A 20,543-nucleotide genomic window follows, 5' to 3' on the forward strand; every position below is an offset into this window, starting at 1 on the left:
AGAATAGGCATTCAATAAACATCTGATGAGCTAGAGCACTGGTTCCCTCCAAGCCTTCAGTGAACCAGCAGTTCACTGTGAAAGATGTTGTTCCCAGTGTCCTTGAAGTGGAACGGGAATGGGACATGGGGGTGGAGGGCTCCTCCACTTGACCGGCCCTAGTCCTGGCTTCCCTCGGGGATAGGCACACGGAGGCCAGATGGTCTGGGAAGAGCACTGCTTCCTTCACTTAACGGTGCTACGCAGCAGTATCCACCAAAAGTGATGAAGTGAGGAAAAGTTGCAAAGCTGGAGGGAGGCGGGTGGAAGTTGAAGAGAGTGGATCAGCCTCAGCCGGAGCCCTTCCTTAAGCTCGCGCCCGCGACTCTGAATCGAGTCCTCTCAGCCGCCAGAGGGCGCGATGCACAGAGCCTTAAACTCTATGGTCTTTCCCACCGACTCCCATGAGGAAGCGCGACCAGAAACCTCCTATATACTTCCGTTTCCGGCCAGGCCTCTCTCTTTCCGTGCCGATAGCGCTCTCGCAAACATGGTAGGACCTTTGGGTGGGGGCCAGGCAACATCCAGTTTAATCTTTCCTTCCCGGTTGATGGTGCTTTCCCGGGATGCGTCCAGGCTCCTACGTGGACTCGTTGTACCAAAGAAACCCAATGTTGCCGCGATCGAGCCCAAAGGGACCGGGCTTCGGGGCCAGGAACTGAAGTGATGGGGTCAAAGCGGTAGACTTAGCCAGCGGTAGAGTGAATGTTCTCGTTTTAGTTTGGGCTCGGCGGAGGCCGCTGTATTTGAAGCACATGGGGCCAGACCACCTTCAACTCAGCGTTATGTGTTAGCGAGTTTGAGAGTTTAGTTCTCGTGGGATGCCTTAGCTTTAGCTGGGTCGGATCGGGCGTTTTGTGCGGCTGGTCTGATAACACTGCGCGTTCTGAACGGTTTATTTACTAGGTGAACGTTCCTAAAACCCGCCGGACTTTCTGTAAGAAGTGTGGCAAGCACCAACCCCACAAAGTGACACAGTACAAGAAGGGCAAGGATTCGCTGTATGCCCAGGGTAAGACGGGCATACGTGATTTGGTTTTAATGTGGCATTTGTTTTGTTATAGAATACACGAGCCCAGTCCCCCCTCCCTTCCCCACTCTGGCATTGATATTTCTGCTGGAAAGCCCAAGATAAAACCGCTGAGACGACTTTTCCACTTGTCTGTTGTGATTTGTTATGTTTGATAAACCCTGACAAATAACTTTCATTCTCCCAGGAAAGCGGCGGTATGACAGGAAGCAGAGTGGCTATGGTGGGCAGACTAAGCCGATTTTCCGGAAAAAGGTTTGTAGTGGTCACTGTGTGACATGCTTCCCACTTACTGTGACAGAGACTTTCCATTTGTTTTTAGCCCACACATCTCTACAATATAGGTATGTGTTTTCATAGTTTCAGTGAAGTTATCTCAATTACCTGCAGAGACATACATCTAGTAGGCCGTGGAGCTGGAAGTGCAATCCAGGTCTCACTCCAGTCTACAAATACTGCACTGCCTCAGTGTTTTATATTTTTTGTCCCCTTTTTGAAGAGGCAAACATCAAGGAATGTGCCCTGCCTTCCTCAGGACTGAAGTTTGAGGACACCCGTAAATCCTTTTCTTCGCCCTCTTCCTTATCCGTTGCCATGTCCTAATGAATCCTTAGCTCATGCTTGCAGTAAGAATTGTTCTCTTATTTTGCTTCTCAGTTCAGAAGCCTGCAGTCAGTCTGCTACCTAACTCATGAAGTCTTAAAGCTCTTTAAAATAGCTATTTAGAGGGGCTTCCCTGGTGGCGCAGTGGTTGAGAATCCACCTGACAATGCAGGGGACACGGGTTCGACCCCTGGTCTGGAAAGATCCCACATGCCACGGAGCAACTGAGCCCGTGTGCTGCAACTACTGAAGCCCGCGTGCCTAGAGCCCGTGCTCCACAACAAGAGAAGCCACCACAATGAGAAGCCGGCTTATCACAACAAAGAGTAGCCCCCGCTTGCCGCAATTAGAGAAAGCCCGTGCGCAGCAACAACGAAGACCCGACACAGCCAAAATTAAAATAAATTTTAAAAAAAATAGCTATTTAGGTCTTCCACTGGCTTCCTGAATTCCCTGTTGGTCTTAGGCTGAATTTCGGAGTTTCTCTTCTACCTCAGGTGATTTGTCTACCCCCTAAAGTATACAGTGCTTGGAGCATAGCCTTCCCAGGAACATAGCATTTCTTTTGGCACTTAGGTCCACATTCAGCCTGGTTCCAGAAAGTATTCAGGAATGATTTTAGTGTTCATTTAGGTGCAATAAATGGTTTGATCTCTAGGTGGTGATATGCCTTTTCACATTTGGGTAACTTGTTTAGGAGATAGGGACATTGTACTTAGGTTTCTGCTCTTTTGAGAACTTTTAAGAATAGAATTCTAACTACAGGAACAGGCTTTAGAAGTTGAGTATTTGTGGGGAGTTAAATAATACAGTTGAATGCACATAAAACCTAGATGTAATTGTTGGTAGTCTCCAGAGAATAGATATTAAGTAGTACTAACTCTTACTTAAATGGGTTGTGAAAGTTGTGTTTATTTCATGGTTGCATGGACTCAGTTGACCCATTTTTGGGTGTGTGGAATACTTAACTACCTAGAGCTGAAAGGTCAGGGTGGTGTGATGAATGCCTATTTAAGAAGCCCTCTAGGATGTTTGATATGAGTGGAGAACTTGATGTCAACTAGATAATCTGCCACCATTTTCTCTTAAATACACTGATTTTCACATTTATGTTTTCTCCCTATAGCTGAAAACAAATTGTCACAACTCTTAAACTTTGCAAAGCTTTAAGTAGTACTTGACCCAACAGAGTCATACTTTTGAAGAAAGATTTTCTGTAGTGATTTATGAAGGCTTTGACTTAATTTTATTTTCCAGGCTAAAACTACAAAGAAGATTGTGCTGAGGCTTGAATGTGTTGAGCCGAACTGCAGATCTAAGAGAATGCTGGCTATTAAGAGATGCAAGCATTTTGAGCTGGGAGGAGATAAGAAGAGAAAGGTAGATAATTATGGGGTGGAAGGTGCAATCTTTTCTCTACGGCTTTATTATATTGAGAGAGGTGAACATTTCTGCCTACTTATTTTTGTGGCATCAAGATCAGGGGCAATCCTCTCAAAATAACTAAACTAGATCCATAGCTCAAAGTATTTTGGTGTTGGTTTTGACATGAGTAGGAAGGGGGGAATGAGAAGACTGGCCTTAATAAAGGATGGTGATCCCTTTAGGAATAGACACTGTTCTTGATGGAGTAAAGGTTCTTTGCAAAATACAAAAACTCACCTTGTTTCTTCCTGTTCTTTTACAGGGCCAAGTGATCCAGTTCTGAGCTTCATATTTTGTTTTGTTATGAAGACAATAAACATTTGAGATTGTTTACTTCGTTTAGTTTCAATTGTTTATTTATTTTTTGGGAAGGGAAATAAACTAGTGCCATCAATAAAATTCTCCTTGGGAAATTTATGCTTGATGGTTCTGGATACTTATTAGGGGTTGAATCTGACTGGTTGAACTCACATCAGATGCTACGATGGGACTTCATGGGATTCCTTTTGTTAAAAAGCAAAGGCTGTTATTGGTTATAATGGGATATAAGTAGAGACCTGAACTCAGGGCAAATAGAATGAGATCAGTAACAATTACATCCATAGTGAATATGAGGTTCACCAGGAGTGAAATAATTTGTCTCAAATAATGTTTACTACTAAAGTCACTGAATGAGGAATTTCAACCCGGTTCTCTAGGCACAGCATACTATATTATATATGTCATTAGACTTATTTTCATGCCCCCTAAACATTTTTATATACTTCCTCACATTTTAAAGTAGATATAAATTATTTTCATCATGTTGAAATAATTGCAAAGGATAGAATTTCTAGTGAAACTCCCCAATGGAACCTATGGGGGATAACTGTCCATTTTGTGAAATGCCTAATAGTTGGAATCCTCTTTGTATGCTATTGTATGCTTCATTCTTGTGCTGCAAAACTCTGGATGTGAAGCAAATAAGCTACACATTTTGGTGACTGGAAGCACATCTCAAAATGAGAGCAGTTTTCTTCCAAGTTAGTTTCTGTGATTGAATTGTCTGGATTTACCAATTCTATTCCAATTTTTATTAACTGACAATGCTTAGCCCTCCAATTTTATTGAAAATAATTGGTAATCACCTGACAGGCAAAGGGATTGTTACAACAACATGCACTTTGTATTTTGAGTGGGCCTTTTGTGCCCTGTTAGCTTTTGTACTGTCCTGCATTCTGGATGGGTGAGATGAATACACCCTTTTTTGCTTATGTGGGAGAAGGGTGATTGATTGATAGTAAAAGGGGAGGTGGGGAAGGAGCAGGCCTGAAGCATTGACTGCAGGTTGGTCCTCAGGTAAACCAATTGGAGGAAAAGCAAGGAATTAAGAGTATCTGGAAATTGCCTCAATGACTCATTCCTCCATATGCCAGTCTGAAGTTCATTGCCTCATCACGAAACCTCAAGAGATAAGGCAATTCATCTTAAAGTGGAAGGGGTCTCCTGGCCAGAGGTTTAGTATTTTAGGTCATAATGTATCAACTATTGTTGGTGAAAGTAAGCCAATTGCATTTGTTGGATCTAGACTGCAAACAACTTGGATTTGGAAACCTAGGAGGTGCCTTTCTTGGCAAGATTCTTCCATAAAAATTCAGTAATGTCGTCTGTTGGGTTGCCTCTAAATTGTCCATTTATGAAGGTTATTCCTGTTCAGGTATTTTTTTGCCCTTCAACTGAGGAAGTAGTTTTTATCTTCCCTTTAGGCCAAGGTTATAATTAGTGCCATCCAAGTATTAATACCTCAGTAGGTGGCAGTGTAAGGGTTAAAAGCCTGGGTTTAAATCCTGGCTGTAATTTACAGTGAATAAGTACCTACATCAAGGTTGTTGGGAGGATAAAAATGAGTCACTACACCTTATGCATCTAGAATAGTGCCTGGCACATAGTTCCAATACAGGCAACAGATATTGCGGGTCTGGTTCCAATAAAGGTAGTCACCAATTTTTTGGTTTTCCAGTACATATAAAACTTACGTTCAAACTATATTGTAATCTATTAAAGTTTGCAATAGCATTATGTCTTAAAAAAACAATGTATACACCTTAATTTAAAAATACTTTATTGCTAGCCATCATCTAAGCCTTCAGAGAAACAATTTTTTTTGCAGTAGTAACATCGCGATCACCATGATAAATATAATAATAATGAAAAAGTTTGAAATATTGCAGGAATTACCAAAATGTGACACAGAGACGAAATGAACAAATGCTGTTGGAAAAATAGGGCCAATAGACTTGTGATACACGCAGGGTTGCCACAAACCTTCAATTTGTAAAAAACCCCCAAAACCAAAAAAAACCCACAGTATTTGTGAAGTGCAATGACATGAGGTATGTCTGTAAATTATTATTTTACTTATTATATTATTAAGCTATTATTTCTCAGCAGTTTACATTAGGTTCAAAGGCTTTTCCCCAAAATGTTCTCCAGATAGCTTTAGAAGTAGTAATCAAAAAGCTCAAGTGTAGAAACTTTTCTCAAGGAAATAAGAGCAGCTGAAGGTGGACAAAAGTGGCATAGTCACTTTGGCAACAAAATAATACATTTTAAAGGAAGCTTTTTAATGCAGTCTAGCTTGCTCTTTCTAGCCTAAGCAAAACAGTGCCTGTGGGATTTATTTGAGTTTTTAAACTTGAAGTCCATTCATAAAACCCAAGCTTCCTCTTCACAGGGAGGAGCTGCGTGATCAGGCAGTCAGGATTACAGGCCAGTCCTTGACCCAGGGAAGTAAGAGAGATGGTGTAAGAACGAGGTCCACCAATCTCCTGCAGGTTTACCATAGCCACAGCCCAGGCTAAGTTAGAGAGAGGGCGTTCCCACACCTCAAAGTTGTCCTCCTGAAAAGTAAGCCAAGAAAATAGGTGTGATAGCTTGGTAACTAGCAATAAGCAGCCTTGTTAGTTGTGGCATTAAGTCTTATAATCAGAACTATCGAGCACTTCTAGGAAAAATTAGCACAAGGGAGCCTCATTACTGATTATGATATCAAGATTAAAAAATACATTCTCAAAATATCAGTGCAGATCCTCCAATGTAACAGATTTAGGTGCAAGACAAACTTGGTACTTGGATATTAAACCATCTTAAAATACACACCCCAAATAAACATTTGGATGAACTGTAAACTAGAAGGCAGGAGAAGATGTTCCTGGCCAATTCCTAGTTTGTCCCATAGAACATTATTTACTGTACCTTTCTAAGCCGGTACCCCTGCTTGCCCAAGGGGTCCTGGTTGATGGCAATTACATCCTTATCCTGAAGAAGGGCTTTGGCTTCAAGGCTGATGTGTCGGAGGTCATTGGACATGAGTAATGGAGCTGCCATGATAGCCCAGAGGGCCATCTGAGTTATTTGCTGATCCCGGCTGAGGCCAAAGTTGCCAATCACCAACTGGGACAAAGAATGAAGAATTCAAGTTAGGGACTTCCCTGGTGGCGCAGTGGTTAAGACTCCACACTCCCAACGCAGGGGGCCTGGGTTCGATCCCTGGTCAGGGAACTAGATCCCACATGCATGCCACAACTAAGGAGCCTGCAAGCCGCAACTAAGGAGCCCACCTGCTGCAACTAAGACCTGGCGCAACCAAATAAATAATAAATAAATAAATAGATTAAAAAAAAAGAATTCAAGTGAGATAAGACAAAACATTCTTAAAGTTGCCTAGACATACAAGTCACCTTCCAGGGCACCCTGCTCTGAGTACTCTCACATAAAGCCTGCTCCCAGGAACTTCTCCCTTCTGATTTATCTTGAGTGTCAAGTAGGAAACAGGTCCACTGCAGGGGCTTGAACAGGAGGGCTCAGGTTCTTACCATATCTGGATCATTCCAACCTCCTGGTCCTGCAACAGGAACAATCCTCTCCTGGTTAGAAGTTGTCCAGTCCAAGATACTCCTTATACTTTGCCAAGAATCATAAACATCAGCAAAATTTCTCCAGTGATTGCAGTACTCTCGGATTTCTGTGTAATTGGGCTGTGAAAACAGAGATAACTCTTCTGTTTACTTTCTACTAATATTCTTGTGATATGAAAACAATCACGTTTAAAAAAGGCTCTCGTAGCCTCTTTAGTTTACAGATTAAAGGTCTCCATGAGGAGAGCTAAATCCTTATTATAATGGAATTTCGTTGTAAGAAGTTTGCTTCAGAAGTAGGCTATATAACTTAAAATCTTACTTAAAATGGCTTTAACACTGTTCTTGCTGGAAATTTACCAAACGGTAACTAGGTACAGTAGTCCCCCCTTATCTGCGGGAGATACATTCCAAGACCCCCAGTGGATGCCTGAAACCGCAGATAGTACCAAACTGTATATATACTACGTTTTTTCCTATACAGGTACTAATGGGTGGGTAGCGTACACAGTATGCATACGCTGGACAAAAGGATGATTCATGTCCCAGGCGGGACGGAGTGGGATGGTGCGAGATTCTTTCACGCTACTCAGAATGGTGTGCAATTTAAAACTTATGAATTATTTATGGAATTTTCCATTTAATATTTTCAGATTGCACTTGACAGTGGGTAACTGAAACTGCAGAAAGCAAAACCATGGATGGGGGGACTACTGTACTGGGATTATGGAAGATTTTAATTTTTTTCACACTTCACTGTATTTTCAAACTTTTCCAAAATGAACATGTATTACTTTTATAATCAGAAATAAATACAACGATCTCCTAATATAATATTGTAAATCAACTATACTTCAATAATAAATAACTAAAATGATTTTAATAAGTAAAAGCTGCAAATTACACAGGACTCGGCAAGCATATGATAAGGCAATTTGAATCCTAGGCATATAATTTGTTGAAGGAATGAATAAAAGTTTGTAGATAGGCAGGTGGAATATCTGACGTTTAAGATGTTGAGAAAGAGGTGAGAGAATTTTGCAGAGATCAGAAGGAGACAACAGGGATTCATTCCATAAATAATTATTCAACACTTACCATATGGTAGGGATACAGTGATAAAGTCAGACAAGGTCCCTGCCCTCCTGGAGCTTACATTCTAATGGAGGAGACAGACAATAGGCAAATCAACAAATAATTCCATATAGTGCTAAGCCCTTAGAAGGAAATCGAATAGGTTAACATGATAAAGAATGAAGTGGGCTGATTCAGGATATAGTTTGTAGATAGTACTAAGAGGATTGCTGGTGGATAGGTTGGGAACCGTGAGACAAAAGGAAGAATCAAAGATGACTGGCTTCCCAATTGATGGTAGCTTAGTCTCCAATTATAGCAGTGGGGATGGTGAGAAGTGGGTGGATCCTGGGAGAGATGGTAGGATGAGAGTGTTAAGTAAGGTTGGACTTTGACAGGGACCTTCGTCTCCTTTGTTCTTGGGTTCTGAATATCTATCTATCAGCAAGGCTCTGTTGGATTCTGCGCTCACTAGCTCACCTTAAAAATGGGCCACATATAAAGGGGCCACTCACAGGAGTACACAATGCTTCTGCCAGTCCTGTTCAGGGCCAAGGACATATGCTTATAACCTGTATGAGAAAACAATGTGTAAAATAAGGGAAAGAAGGGAATTTCCAGCTGGGGCTGTATATTTTTAAAAGAGGCTGCCTGGAAGGGCCATGTTTATATTTTAAACCAGCAGCAGAGACAGGTGACTGCTCTGTGCTTACACTGTGTGTAGTACTGCACAGACTGCTGGGATTGTTCCAAGGAGACAGTGTGGGATGGTGCATATATTGAGGAGAGGCAGGAATGAAGATGCTCCTCTCTCTGTGACTGTTTGACATTCTGGATGCTTTTCCAAGTGATGGATGGAGAGTTACAATTACTATTTGTAATTAACTCAGAGCCCTCTTGAATTAAAAGTGCACGGTATTAGCTGTGGTTAGGCACACGTGGATTTTACATGCGTGAATGAACAAATGCATGGACAAACTGCAAGAAGAGAAGAGGTAGGAGCTCTGGCACATTGAGAATAATTATTTCCAGTATTGTGACTGGGTATTTCTAACGTGAGGATTAGTTCTTTGGATGCTCAGCTACCTTGGCCTCAAAGTTCTGCCCTTTGCTCATGGCTAAATCTTTTGAATGAAACATACCATTTGCCAAATGTTTTATACTGTCACAGTAACAACCGTCAAATTTTAGCAGATCTACTCCCCAGTCAGCAAAGGTCTCGGCATCAATGTCATAGTATCCAAAACTCCCAGGGAAGCCTGCGCAGGTTTTATTTCCAACATCTGCATAAATCCCTAGCTTCAGTCCTTTGCTATGGACCTGAAATGAGAGAAAAGAGTCACCTCAGTAGAAGGGCAATCCTGAAGTACAGAGAACCACTCCAGGCTGGAGGCAGAGACCAGTACACTTCACCAGGTACTGGGGGGCTTTGCCCCCATCCCAAAACCCCCAAAATTATCCAGATGAGTTTGTTGGAAGATAAAGAGCAAAGTCTCCAATTCTGCTGAGTTCAAACTATACATGTAACTATAGCATAGAACTGAAGGGAAAGTTGTCAGTTGCTCTAATCTTCCTCTGATGGGATCTTTGTTTTTTTTATAAATTTATTTATTTATTTTTGGCTGCGTTGGGTCTTTGTTGCTGCGCACGGGCTTTCTCTAGTTGTGGCGACAGGGAGTTACTCTTCATTGCGGTGCGTGTGCTTCTCATTGCAGTGGCTTCTCTTGTTGCAGAGCACGGGCTCTAGGTGTGCGGACTTCAGTAGTTGTGGCACGCGGGCTCAGTAGTTGTGGCTCACGGGCCTAGTTGCGGCGAGCAGGGGCTCCTCTTCGTTGCGCTGCTCGGGCTCTGATGGGATCTTAAAAGTTACCTTTTCAGGTCAATGATAGATTTATCTGGACAAAGACTCTCTCCTTGACCAAACCTTAGGCCCCTCTGAAACCTCTTCTCATGTAGGCCTCTACCTTGGTCTTCCGTGTCCAGTTTTAGCAAGAATCCTGCGAAGTCATCTCCCCACCTTTTGATATCTGATCAAATTCCTTATGCCCCACCCTTGATGTCTAAGTCCTCAGCCTGCCTTTAGCAAGAATTCCCCTCCTCCTGATGTCTCATCTTAGTAACTTTCCATCCACTGACCCCCACAATCTGCTCCTTGGCTATAAAACCCCACTCCTCTTTGGTGGATTTGGGACTGAGCTTGGCTCTTCCCCCCATTGCAGTAGTACTGAATTGTACGCAGTATCTCTCTTCACTGCCTTTAACTAGTGTCCAGCTCTATTACTCTTTAACAATCTCCAGAATATATCCCTTCTATCTTCTAAAACTCTAGTTTATAGTACAACTGTGATAGCTGCTCAAAGCTTATATGGAAATACATGCACACATGTCAAGAACCAAGTTCCTTTTTCCTCCTAGAGAATTCACCGGTTTCTGCAAAAGGAGAACTTCTTCAAGATGGGCCTCAAGAACTATTGCAAAACACAGATCTGCTGATGGGATGAAAATTCCACCTGATAAGCCTTAGAATTCATTGTTTGGATAACCGCAGCTATTTTACTTTCTAAGTGTTTCTGAGCAAGCTTAGGTACAGAAGTGCTTATAGTCTCCTGAATGAAAAAGAGAAATATCTATAAACTCACATAATTAGCGAGGCGGCGGATCCCACCAGGAAAGCGTTTAGGGTCTGCCTGAAGTCTGCCTTCTGAATCTCTTTCGGGAGCCATCCAACAGTCATCAATGCAGAGGTACTCATAGCCTACATCCTTCCAGCCATCTGAGGCCATGATCTCAGCTATCTGAAGAAAGAGCTTCTCACTGAAAGAGAAATTCCAAGAATCATTACAATTCATTAAACAAATGCTTGGGTACTCCTATTTGTTAAGCATCTTGGGGTTTTGCAATTTATTTTTCAACCCAGTAATAATTTGGTAGTAATCACAACCAATGCAAGGTAAAAATGGACTAGGCCCTTTTTCTTCTCACTCCTTTCCCCTCTACCCTAAGAACGCCAAACAATTAAAAGAGGAATGAGAAATACATGAAATTGAAAAGGCTATTAGAATTAAGAAGACAGTTCACTAAAGTAAAACTACAAAGTTAACATAATCAACAGCTTCTTTAGATATCAGCAATGACCTATTCGGAGAAAAAGACACCATTCACAAGAGAAACCAAAAAAGCAACAAATAAAACCTAAAATACCTAGAGGTAATTTTAAAATTATGTGCCGGGCTCATCTGAATAAAACTGTGATGTTCCCAAATTATTTGAATAAATGGAGAGACATTATTTTGCTCTTGAATAGGAAAACTCAATACTAAAAAAAAGGTAATTCTCCCTATACACTTCTAGACATTTAATAAAACCCTGGACAAATACCCAAAGGACTTTTTAAGGAACTTCGCAACATGACTCAAAAAGTTTACCTCAAAGATTAAACAGGTGAACAGTCTACAAAAGATAAATGAAGCTAGTGTAGTACCATTAGCATTAGAATACACAGATCAATGTAATCAAAGAGAAAGTTCAGAAAGAGATCCTTCCAGCCATTTGATATCATGAAATTTAGTATATATTAAATGTAGTATTGCTTACAGGAGAATAAAGTCCAGATGGATTAAAGATTTAAATACTTTAAAAACACATAAAAATACTAGTACAAAATATACATGACTATGTTATCTTCAGGTAGGAAAGAACTTTCTCTGCATGATGCCGGAGCCAGAAATAATAAAGGAAAAACCTGATGTTTGATACATAAATATCAAAACCAAAATACAGCAAGAACCACTGTATTGGGAATTCCCTGGTGGTCCAGTGGTTAGGACTCTGCACTTTCACTGCTGAGGGCCCAGGTTCGATGCCTGGTCAGGGAACTAAGATCCCACAAGCCGTGCAGCGTGGCTTTAAAAAAAAAAAAAAAAAAAAAAAAAAAAAAAAAGAACCACTGTATTCACAACATATGATAGACCAAAAACAAAGAAAAACCAAAACGTAAACAAACAAAAAGAACCCCAAACATACCAGATGGAAAATAGGGAACTAACAAAGTGCAGAAAAGAAACCACGCAAAGAGCCAATTTAACTTTTAAAGCTCTTATTCTGTGCCAGGCACTCACTCTTTAATTTAGAAAGGGTAATTAGTTTGCCCAAGATCACCTGGCTAAGTAATAATGAGCTAGAATTTGAACCCAGGCAGGCAGACTTCAGAGTCTTGTGGTTAACTGCTCACAACATAAACGTGATCTCATTTTTATTGAAAATCACTTTAAAAATATATCTGTTTTTATTTACATAGAAAAAAATTGAAAGGTCGTATATTAACATTTTAACCATGATTATTTCTGGGTGGTGGAATGAGGGGAATCTTTATTTTTATTATACTCTTCTTTACCATCTACAATTTTTGCCATGATCATGCATTAATTTTACAATCAGATACAAAAACAAGACAACCACCACTTAGGAAAAAAGGAAGAGACAAAAAAAGAAATATGTGATGGCCATAATTTACCCCAGGGTCACGATGGATGGATTTAGTCTGAAACTTAGCAAGCCAATTAATTCTGTCATGTTTGACCAACATCCTGACTTCATCTGTAAAGACATTCATAGGAATAACTTATGGCCACTGGGATGTTACCATGACCGCTGCTTACAGAGGGGTCTTTGCACCAAGGGTGTCTTTATTATGTTTTAAACAATATCTATCAGTGATTCTTAACCGTTTCTAGGTCACGGATCCCTTTGAGAATGTGAACAAAGCTCAAGATCCTCTCTTCAGAAAAACATACATACTCATATTTGCAGATTTGCATTAATTTTCCCACAGATTCCAGGTTAAGAACATTTCTTCTATATGCCTAATTGAGGAGTCTGGTACTGCATTGTACTTTCTCCTTTAAATGGGTTATCTAATTGAAAGCCAACCTGTGTGAGACAAGAACTATTTTACCTATCCTCAGAGTCGTTCCCTGAGATGAGCTGTTTTCCCAATTTACAGACGAGGGATGTGTGAGTCAGAAAGGATCCATACCTGTCTTATCCACCTTCCACAGATAAAGATCCTCCACTTCAACCTTCCAAGCACACGCCATACCCAAGGGCTATGGGGTGGGGAGATCTCAGAGACTCCATGGTCACTCTAAATTCCTTCCAGTTACAGCCAAGGAACCCGTGACCCCAAAAGGAGAAGAAACGGCACGCGTCTTAGTCCTCTGTCTCTCCTACTCACCACAGCTGTCCTCACTGCCAGTACCCAGCAGAGACAGAGCAGCAGCTCTCAATAAGGGTCTGAACGGAACTGGATGATAAATGGAGAAAGTCCTTAGTTGGATGATCAAGCAGAGAGAGGCGGAGAAGCAGAGGTCGCTGGCCGGACTCCCACGCCAAGAGGGGTCACATGGAGAGAATTTAGGACTAGTCCCCATCCAGGGCAGTCTGCTGGGGATAAAAAAGCAGCAGCAACAGGGGAGCTCTCCCTCGGGCTCAAATTTTCTCGCTGAGACCCCCCACCCCTCCAAACACAGCCAGACAAATACACGTTAAGGCGAAGGGAAGCGGGTAGCCAATAACGCTGATACCTGACACAGGAATCCGGCTCTTCTTGGCAGTTCACGTTGCACATGAAGCGCTCCCAGTGCAGCCAGCCCATGGTAGGGGTCATCGCCAAGCCGTTGTCGAGGGCCCGGGCCACAGGGAGCCCCCAGAGAAACAGGGCCAGGAAGCAAAAGGCCAGCACGCAGCCCAGCCGCCGGACTCCGCTCACCAGCTTCATCGTCGCTGTCATCACGCAGCACAGATTTCCACGAGTCACCTGGGCTTTTAAATTTAACCTTAAGAGCTAAAAAGGCAGAGGCGGCCCGGGGAACCCGCTTTCGTCCTCATCACCAATCACCGGTGAGTTATTAAGCCTTGACCCGATTGTTTCTCCGGCAACTGGGACGGTTATTCCCAGAGGCGGACCAATGACCAGTCATAGAAGACGCGCCGCCACCAACCACTCTCTCTCTTTCTGGATATCGACCCGCCCTATTTTCGTACCAGAAGGAAGTGCGGCACTTTAATAATCCCGAGTTAGAGCAGAGCGGTGCTCACGTGATCCAGATCTCACATGACGTAGATCCTCACGTGACCAAACGCTTACGTGAGCAGAAGTAGTTCTGGTCGTCGTCTACCGTCTCGCTATAAGCCGTTTGAGGGAAGAAAGAGGAAAATTATCCGGTATCGTTAGAGGTTGGTGTGTGGGTGGGAAACGGGGACCCGGGGGTGGTGATGATGCAGACCAAAGCGGGGTCCGCGGGCCGCCTCCGCCTTTTTCGTTCCCTGCTTTCCCCTCCCCCGCACCCCCCTCCCCCCATCTCAGTGCCGGGAAGCCGCCTTTGCTGCGCCTGGTGGGGAAATGGTGGACGCTCGTGACTGTGTCTGTGTTTTTTGTATATCTGTCTGTCTGGGCGGGTCTCAAAGGACCCTTAAGAGAAACCGTAAGCTGGAAAGCATTTGAAAACCACGTCCCTGGATTAGGAAAAACAGATCTTGAGTCCAGTGGCCTGAATGCTGGTCCGTCCATTCAGGCACCCAGTCTCCAGTGCCTGATTGTCTGTCTGTCTGTCTGTAGGGGGAGGCACATGTAGGCAAATGCTGCGTGCCTGACCGAGGCGCCCAATGAATTTTTTTACTGAATTAAATATTTAAATAACGTTTATTTTTCGGCTTGTAACAATCTACGTGTTCGGTTTTGGACTTTGGAAAAATAATAGTATGCTGTAAATTTTAAAAAATACACGTAATTCATCACTCGGAGATAACTACTCAGCATTTTGGTCTGTAAAACGTCTGTATATAACACACACATAAATGCACAAATTCTTAACTCACAAGTGGAAATCCTGGTTCCTACTTCAGGCAACAGAGTCCTCGTGGCCTTCCCAGGAGACACAGTGATGAAGCAGAACCTCCCTGCCACCACAGAGGGGATGTTAAGGCCTAGAGGGCTGCAGGGACATTAAATGGGATGGGTCGTCCAAGAGATAAGGCAAGCAAAAACCAGGGCGTTAATCTGTCACTCAGACCTAAAGATGGTCTACAGGAAGACTGTTATCACTGCACGTGCAGTGTTCCAGGCACATAATAGGCAATTAGTGAATGTTGACTTGAATCCTCAGTGTAGTTTTAGGGCAGTTAGTACACTTTGTACTTTCTTTCCAAGTGGCCCAGTGTTCCCAGACCATGTCAGATAAGCCATGCACATACAAAATTAGAAAATTTTATCAAATTTGCTATACTAAATCCCAGAAAAGTAAACATTTAAACTTGTTTTCTGTTATTTTTTTGCTGAAATAAAAGTGATTGCTCTCTATAGAAAATTAAGAATGCACAAAAAATTGAAAAAGAAAGTTGAGAAAGCTATAAACCTACCACCTAGAGTAGCCACTATTAACATGTGACATATTCCCCATGCATGTACTTTTGTAACATTGTTTTTTTAATTCCAATTACAGTGATTTTTAAAAATTAAAACTATTTAGAAGTATATAGGGTAAAAAGTGAAATTCCACTACACTCTTCCTACCCGCCAGTGCTCATTTTCTCAGAAAACAACTTAAATGCTTCCAGAACGTCTGTGAATTTGCATACATATATATGTGCCTGCTTATATTTTAAAATAAGCAGGCTCATACTCTACATGTTCCTTCATTTAATATATTTTGGAAATCTTCCTAGGTCAGGGCAGATTTTTTTTTAAACAGCAGCACGGCATTCTGTTTTAAGGATAAAATATAATTCACTCAGCCACCCCCCTATTAATGGATAATTAGGTTTCTAATTTTCTGCCATTACTAACAGTGTGGCAGTGAACATTTGTGAGTATTTCTGTTGACCAGGTTCCTGGAAGGAATTCTAGCATGATCGAAGGATATGTGAACATATATCTTTTTCATAGTTGAGATTATAAAACAGTTATGATCTTGGGTCACTTAAGATTATAGCATAAGTAATTTCTCATGTTATTAGATATTTTTATAATTTTTAAAGTGTGTAATATTTTATCTTTCTTAGTAAAATACCTTTCAAAGAATATATAGCTCCATAAATCTTTGTCTGAATTTCAGATCCTCTCCTTAGGGCACATAACTGGAAGTGGGTTTACTGTATCAAAAGGCGTGATACATATTTCCAAATTGCTTTCCAGAGATACTGTATGAACTTTCACTCCTCTGGGAGTATATTAGTTTGTGAACCCTGAATATCAGTATTGACTTATCCTCCCTGCTTAACTTCACTATGTTGATGGGTGAAAAATGGCAGTTAATTCTGGTTTTAACTTGTATTTCTGATGACTGATGAGGTTTGAACATTTCCCAGACTCTTCCCCTGTATCTTCACATCTGTATTGCCGGTATATTTAATCTGTTACCAAGTCCCACAGAGTCCACTGCTTTGAATGTGTAGATCATATCTTTCCTCCCCCCTTTTTTTAAACTGCTGTTGCCTTAGGTGGATCCCTTAACATATCTCTAAGAGACAGAGTTCTAACTGCTCTTGCTAGTGTCACCCCAATCCCCTCTGTGACTGCCGCACTGTTGCCATGGTGACCTTTCTGAAAGGTTCTGATTACTTCACTCTCCTCCCCTCACTTTCCTTCTTCTCTTTCCTCCCCTCTCTCCCCTCCCCTCAGTCCCCTGTTTAAAACCCTTAAAACGTCCTTAGCCTTTGTCTGTCTCAAAAGACCTCCTGGATCGATCTCTACCTAGCCAGCCTTATCTCTTGCCTTGCCTCCTTCTATTTTATACTCCATCATAATTTTAAGAATTTTTGGATCCCTGAGCCGGTTAGTCCTTTCATTTAACCATTCTACACTGATAGAATTGACCAACCAGTCCCTGCTTTATAACACTCTTTCACCCTGCACAGAATTATGTCATAGCAGGGATAATGTTTATTTGCCCTTCTTGTCTTTAGTAAAGATGTACAGTGCCTCTGTAGGACCATAAGCCCTTTCTGGGCTTATTGAGCCTTGTATGCCAGAGCCAAGTACTGGACCTGGCAACTGAAAAATGTAAAGTGAAGGTGTGAATGCTCTATAATGTCTTTTTTCCACTTATCTCTTTGGCCTTAGTATTTCCGTGATTTTATTAATTTGTATGAGTTTTTTAATATAATAAGGATAGTATTTGTTGTAGGTATCTTCTGAAGCGTATTGTTTGTCTTTTATGTTTAATCTTACTTTTGATGTAACGAAGTTTTTCATTTTTATGTAATCAGATATAACCATCTTTTATTTGTTGACCTCTTCCACTGTTTTTGTTGCCATTCACTTTGTATATCTTTTCATCTTTTGTATATCTTTTCTGACTATGTGTTTATATATGATCAATGTGGAAAACTTAGAACATACAGAAATGGCCAAAGAAAACATTCTCTGAAACAGAAAGCTCCCATAATCTTACCACCCAGAAATAGCCACCATTAATGGTATCCAGCACATAATAGGTATCAAATAAATAGTTGTTGAATGAATGACTTAGAAATTTGGTGAAGTCTTTTTGTTTATACAAATGCCTTTACAAAAAAGCTATCAGCGTAATTGAGTTTTCTATTAATAGTTTGCTTTTTTCTCTTACTGTATTGTGAACATTTTTCCATGACAATTAGTCTTAATTTTTTTCAGCTACACCGAAATTACACTGAACCGAGCCTGCCAGCAAGAGCCCAACAGTCACCATGATGCTGAGCACAGAAGGCAGGGAGGGGTTCGTGGTGAAGGTCAGGGGCCTGCCCTGGTCCTGCTCAGCTGATGAAGTGATGCGCTTCTTCTCCGATTGCAAAATCCAAAATGGCACATCAGGTATTCGTTTCATCTACACCAGAGAAGGCAGACCAAGTGGTGAAGCGTTTGTCGAACTTGAGTCCGAAGATGAAGTGAAATTGGCTTTGAAGAAGGACAGAGAAACCATGGGACACAGATACGTTGAAGTGTTCAAGTCCAACAGTGTTGAAATGGATTGGGTGTTGAAGCATACAGGTCCAAATAGTCCTGATACTGCCAATGATGGCTTCGTCCGGCTTAGAGGACTCCCATTTGGCTGTAGCAAGGAAGAGATTGTTCAGTTCTTTTCTGGGTTGGAAATTGTGCCAAATGGGATGACACTGCCGGTGGACTTTCAGGGGCGGAGCACAGGGGAGGCCTTTGTGCAATTTGCTTCACAGGAGATAGCTGAAAAGGCCTTAAAGAAACACAAGGAAAGAATAGGGCACAGGTACATTGAAATCTTCAAGAGTAGCCGAGCTGAAGTGCGAACCCACTACGATCCCCCTCGAAAGCTCATGGCTATGCAGCGGCCGGGTCCCTATGATAGGCCAGGGGCTGGCAGGGGGTATAATAGCATTGGCAGAGGGGCTGGGTTTGAAAGGATGAGGCGGGGTGCCTATGGTGGAGGGTATGGAGGCTATGATGACTATGGTGGCTATAATGATGGGTATGGCTTTGGGTCTGATAGATTTGGAAGAGACCTCAATTACTGTTTTTCAGGAATGTCTGATCATAGATATGGAGATGGTGGGTCCAGTTTTCAGAGCACCACAGGGCACTGTGTACACATGAGGGGATTACCTTACAGAGCCACTGAGAATGATATTTACAATTTTTTCTCACCTCTTAACCCCATGAGAGTACACATTGAAATTGGACCCGATGGCAGAGTTACTGGTGAGGCAGATGTTGAATTTGCTACTCATGAAGATGCTGTGGCAGCTATGGCAAAAGACAAAGCTAACATGCAACACAGATACGTGGAGCTCTTCTTGAATTCTACCGCAGGCACAAGTGGGGGTGCTTATGATCACAGCTACGTAGAGCTCTTTTTGAATTCTACAGCAGGGGCAAGTGGTGGTGCTTATGGTAGCCAAATGATGGGAGGGATGGGCATATCCAACCAGTCTAGTTATGGAGGTCCTGCTAGCCAGCAGCTGAGTGGTGGTTACGGAGGTGGTTATGGTGGTCAGAGCAGTATGAGTGGATATGACCAAGTTCTGCAGGAAAACTCCAGTGACTATCAATCAAACCTCGCTTAGAGAAGGAGTACTAAACAACAGCAACAAATAACAGCCGTGCATTTATGGGAGTTGACTAGAATGGGAATGATGTTAGGCATATCCAGTATGATTGGTAAATGGGAAATATCATTGATTCTGATCACTCTTGGTCAGCTAGCTTCCTTTTCTTTTTCCTCCCTCCCTCTCTCTCTCTCTCCCTCCCTCCCTCTTTCTTTTTCTTTTTCTTTTTCTTTTTCTTTCTTTCTTTCTTTCTTCCTTTTGCTTTCTCCTTTTTTTTTAAGAAAACAAACAAAAATTAAGTTTAACGGTTTCGCATTACAGGCTTGTGATTCATGCTTACTGTAAAGTGGAAGTCAAGATTGTTTTAAAACTTCAAGCTCAGTAATTTTGAACACTGAAACATTCACCTAGGATGTAATAACAAAGTTCAGTATTGACCATAACTGTTAAAACAACTTTCAGCTTTCCTCAAGTTAGTTATGTTGTAGGAGTGTACCTAAGCAGTAAGCGTATTTAGGTTAAAGCAATTTCACTTATGTTAAATGTTGCTCTTATACCACAATACATTGAAAACTTTGGATGCATGTTGAGAAACATGCTTTTCTGTAAAACTCAAATATAGGAGCTGTGTCTACGATTTAAAGTGAAAACATTTGGCATGTTTGTTAATTCTAGCTTTTCGGTTTAATATCCTATAAGGCACGTGAGTGTACACTTTTACTTTTTTTTAAAAAAAACGCTCTGGGACAATTTTGAGATGTAATACCAATACTTTAGGAGTTTGGTCATGTCGTTTGTATGAAATTCTGAGGCTTTGGTTTAAATCTTTCCTTGTATTGTGATTTCCATTAGATGTATTGTACTAAGTGAAACTTGTTAAATAAATCTTCCTTTTGAAAACTGGAAAAATCTTGTATAGCTTGATTTGTATTATGTTCTATCATATGAGCCATTTCTTTTATACAGTCCTGTGCTAATGAAATTTAAATTGTTTTTAATTTTTTAATTATTATAAATGTACCTTAGCATCTTTATAATACATTATTGCACATATCATTAATTATTTCTAAGATATATTCCTAGAGGTGGAATTGCTTAGTCAAAGGTCCACACATTTTTAAGGCTTCTGATTTGTATTGCCAGAAAGATTATGGTACTTTGTGTTTCCACTAGGAGTGTATTTTTTAAAAAAATTTTCCCCCATAGCCTGCTCAATGAAACACATCATTCTGCTTGATCTTGGCCAGTTTGTTAGTTGAAAAGTGGTATCCCGTTATAATTTTAATTTGTGCTCCTTAGCTTAATATTAAGATGGAGCATTTTTCTGTTTTTTTCTACGTTTATCCTCACCACATCCACAGGACTATTGAGCTACTCTGGAGACATTGTACTTTATCAAGACAGCACGCTCCAAAATCCAA

At 41.4% G+C, this 20,543-nt stretch overlaps 3 protein-coding genes across 4 annotated transcripts; 2 read left to right on the forward strand and 1 right to left on the reverse strand.

The window, feature by feature from the left end:
- Positions 1–421: 421 nt before the first annotated feature.
- Positions 422–3,430, forward strand: RPL36A (ribosomal protein L36a). Its single transcript, XM_061178655.1, has 5 exons — positions 422–532; positions 946–1,051; positions 1,257–1,324; positions 2,930–3,052; positions 3,360–3,430. The coding sequence occupies exons 1-5, from the start codon at positions 422–424 to the stop codon at positions 3,378–3,380; spliced, it is 429 nt and encodes a 142-aa protein (XP_061034638.1). The 3' UTR covers positions 3,381–3,430.
- Positions 3,431–5,208: 1,778 nt separating this feature from the next.
- GLA (galactosidase alpha) lies at positions 5,209–14,098 on the reverse strand. The gene is made up of 7 exons (XM_061178078.1): positions 13,650–14,098; positions 10,707–10,881; positions 9,210–9,387; positions 8,548–8,639; positions 6,952–7,113; positions 6,332–6,529; positions 5,209–5,976 (listed from the first exon to the last, which is right to left on the reverse strand). Exons 1-7 carry the CDS (start codon positions 13,853–13,855, stop codon positions 5,710–5,712), a joined length of 1,278 nt encoding a protein of 425 aa, XP_061034061.1. The 5' UTR covers positions 13,856–14,098; the 3' UTR covers positions 5,209–5,709.
- A 98-nt stretch (positions 14,099–14,196) lies between these two features.
- On the forward strand, positions 14,197–20,031 carry HNRNPH2 (heterogeneous nuclear ribonucleoprotein H2). Of its 2 annotated transcripts, none has more exons than XM_061179549.1 (2): positions 14,197–14,301; positions 17,738–20,031. In XM_061179549.1, the coding sequence occupies exon 2, from the start codon at positions 17,791–17,793 to the stop codon at positions 19,138–19,140; it is 1,350 nt and encodes a 449-aa protein (XP_061035532.1). In that variant the 5' UTR covers positions 14,197–14,301; positions 17,738–17,790; the 3' UTR covers positions 19,141–20,031. The 2 variants fall into 2 exon arrangements, with proteins under 2 accessions (XP_061035532.1, XP_061035533.1); XM_061179550.1 differs by having other exon boundaries at positions 14,208–14,289.
- The last annotated feature ends 512 nt before the right edge of the window (positions 20,032–20,543 follow it).

This window comes from Eubalaena glacialis, chromosome X, assembly GCF_028564815.1.
Source record: "Eubalaena glacialis isolate mEubGla1 chromosome X, mEubGla1.1.hap2.+ XY, whole genome shotgun sequence".
Lineage (NCBI taxonomy): Eukaryota > Metazoa > Chordata > Mammalia > Artiodactyla > Balaenidae > Eubalaena > Eubalaena glacialis.

What these genes read in the sequence shown, in the direction of transcription:
- GLA (XM_061178078.1), bottom strand. Translation starts at nt 13,855, where the DNA reads ATGACAGCGACGATGAAGCTGGTGAGCGGAGTCCGGCGGCTGGGCTGC. An exon ending in GAGCCGGATTCCTGTGTCAG is followed by an intron (nt 10,882 to 13,649) that starts GTATCAGCGTTA and finishes TTTCTCTTTCAG; the next exon opens with TGAGAAGCTCTTTCTTCAGA. An exon ending in AGGGGTACCGGCTTAGAAAG is followed by an intron (nt 5,977 to 6,331) that starts GTACAGTAAATA and finishes CTTACTTTTCAG; the next exon opens with GAGGACAACTTTGAGGTGTG.
- HNRNPH2 (XM_061179549.1), top strand. Translation starts at nt 17,791, where the DNA reads ATGATGCTGAGCACAGAAGGCAGGGAGGGGTTCGTGGTGAAGGTCAGG.
- RPL36A (XM_061178655.1), top strand. Translation starts at nt 422, where the DNA reads ATGGTCTTTCCCACCGACTCCCATGAGGAAGCGCGACCAGAAACCTCC. An exon ending in ATAGCGCTCTCGCAAACATG is followed by an intron (nt 533 to 945) that starts GTAGGACCTTTG and finishes TTTATTTACTAG; the next exon opens with GTGAACGTTCCTAAAACCCG. An exon ending in GAGGAGATAAGAAGAGAAAG is followed by an intron (nt 3,053 to 3,359) that starts GTAGATAATTAT and finishes GTTCTTTTACAG; the next exon opens with GGCCAAGTGATCCAGTTCTG.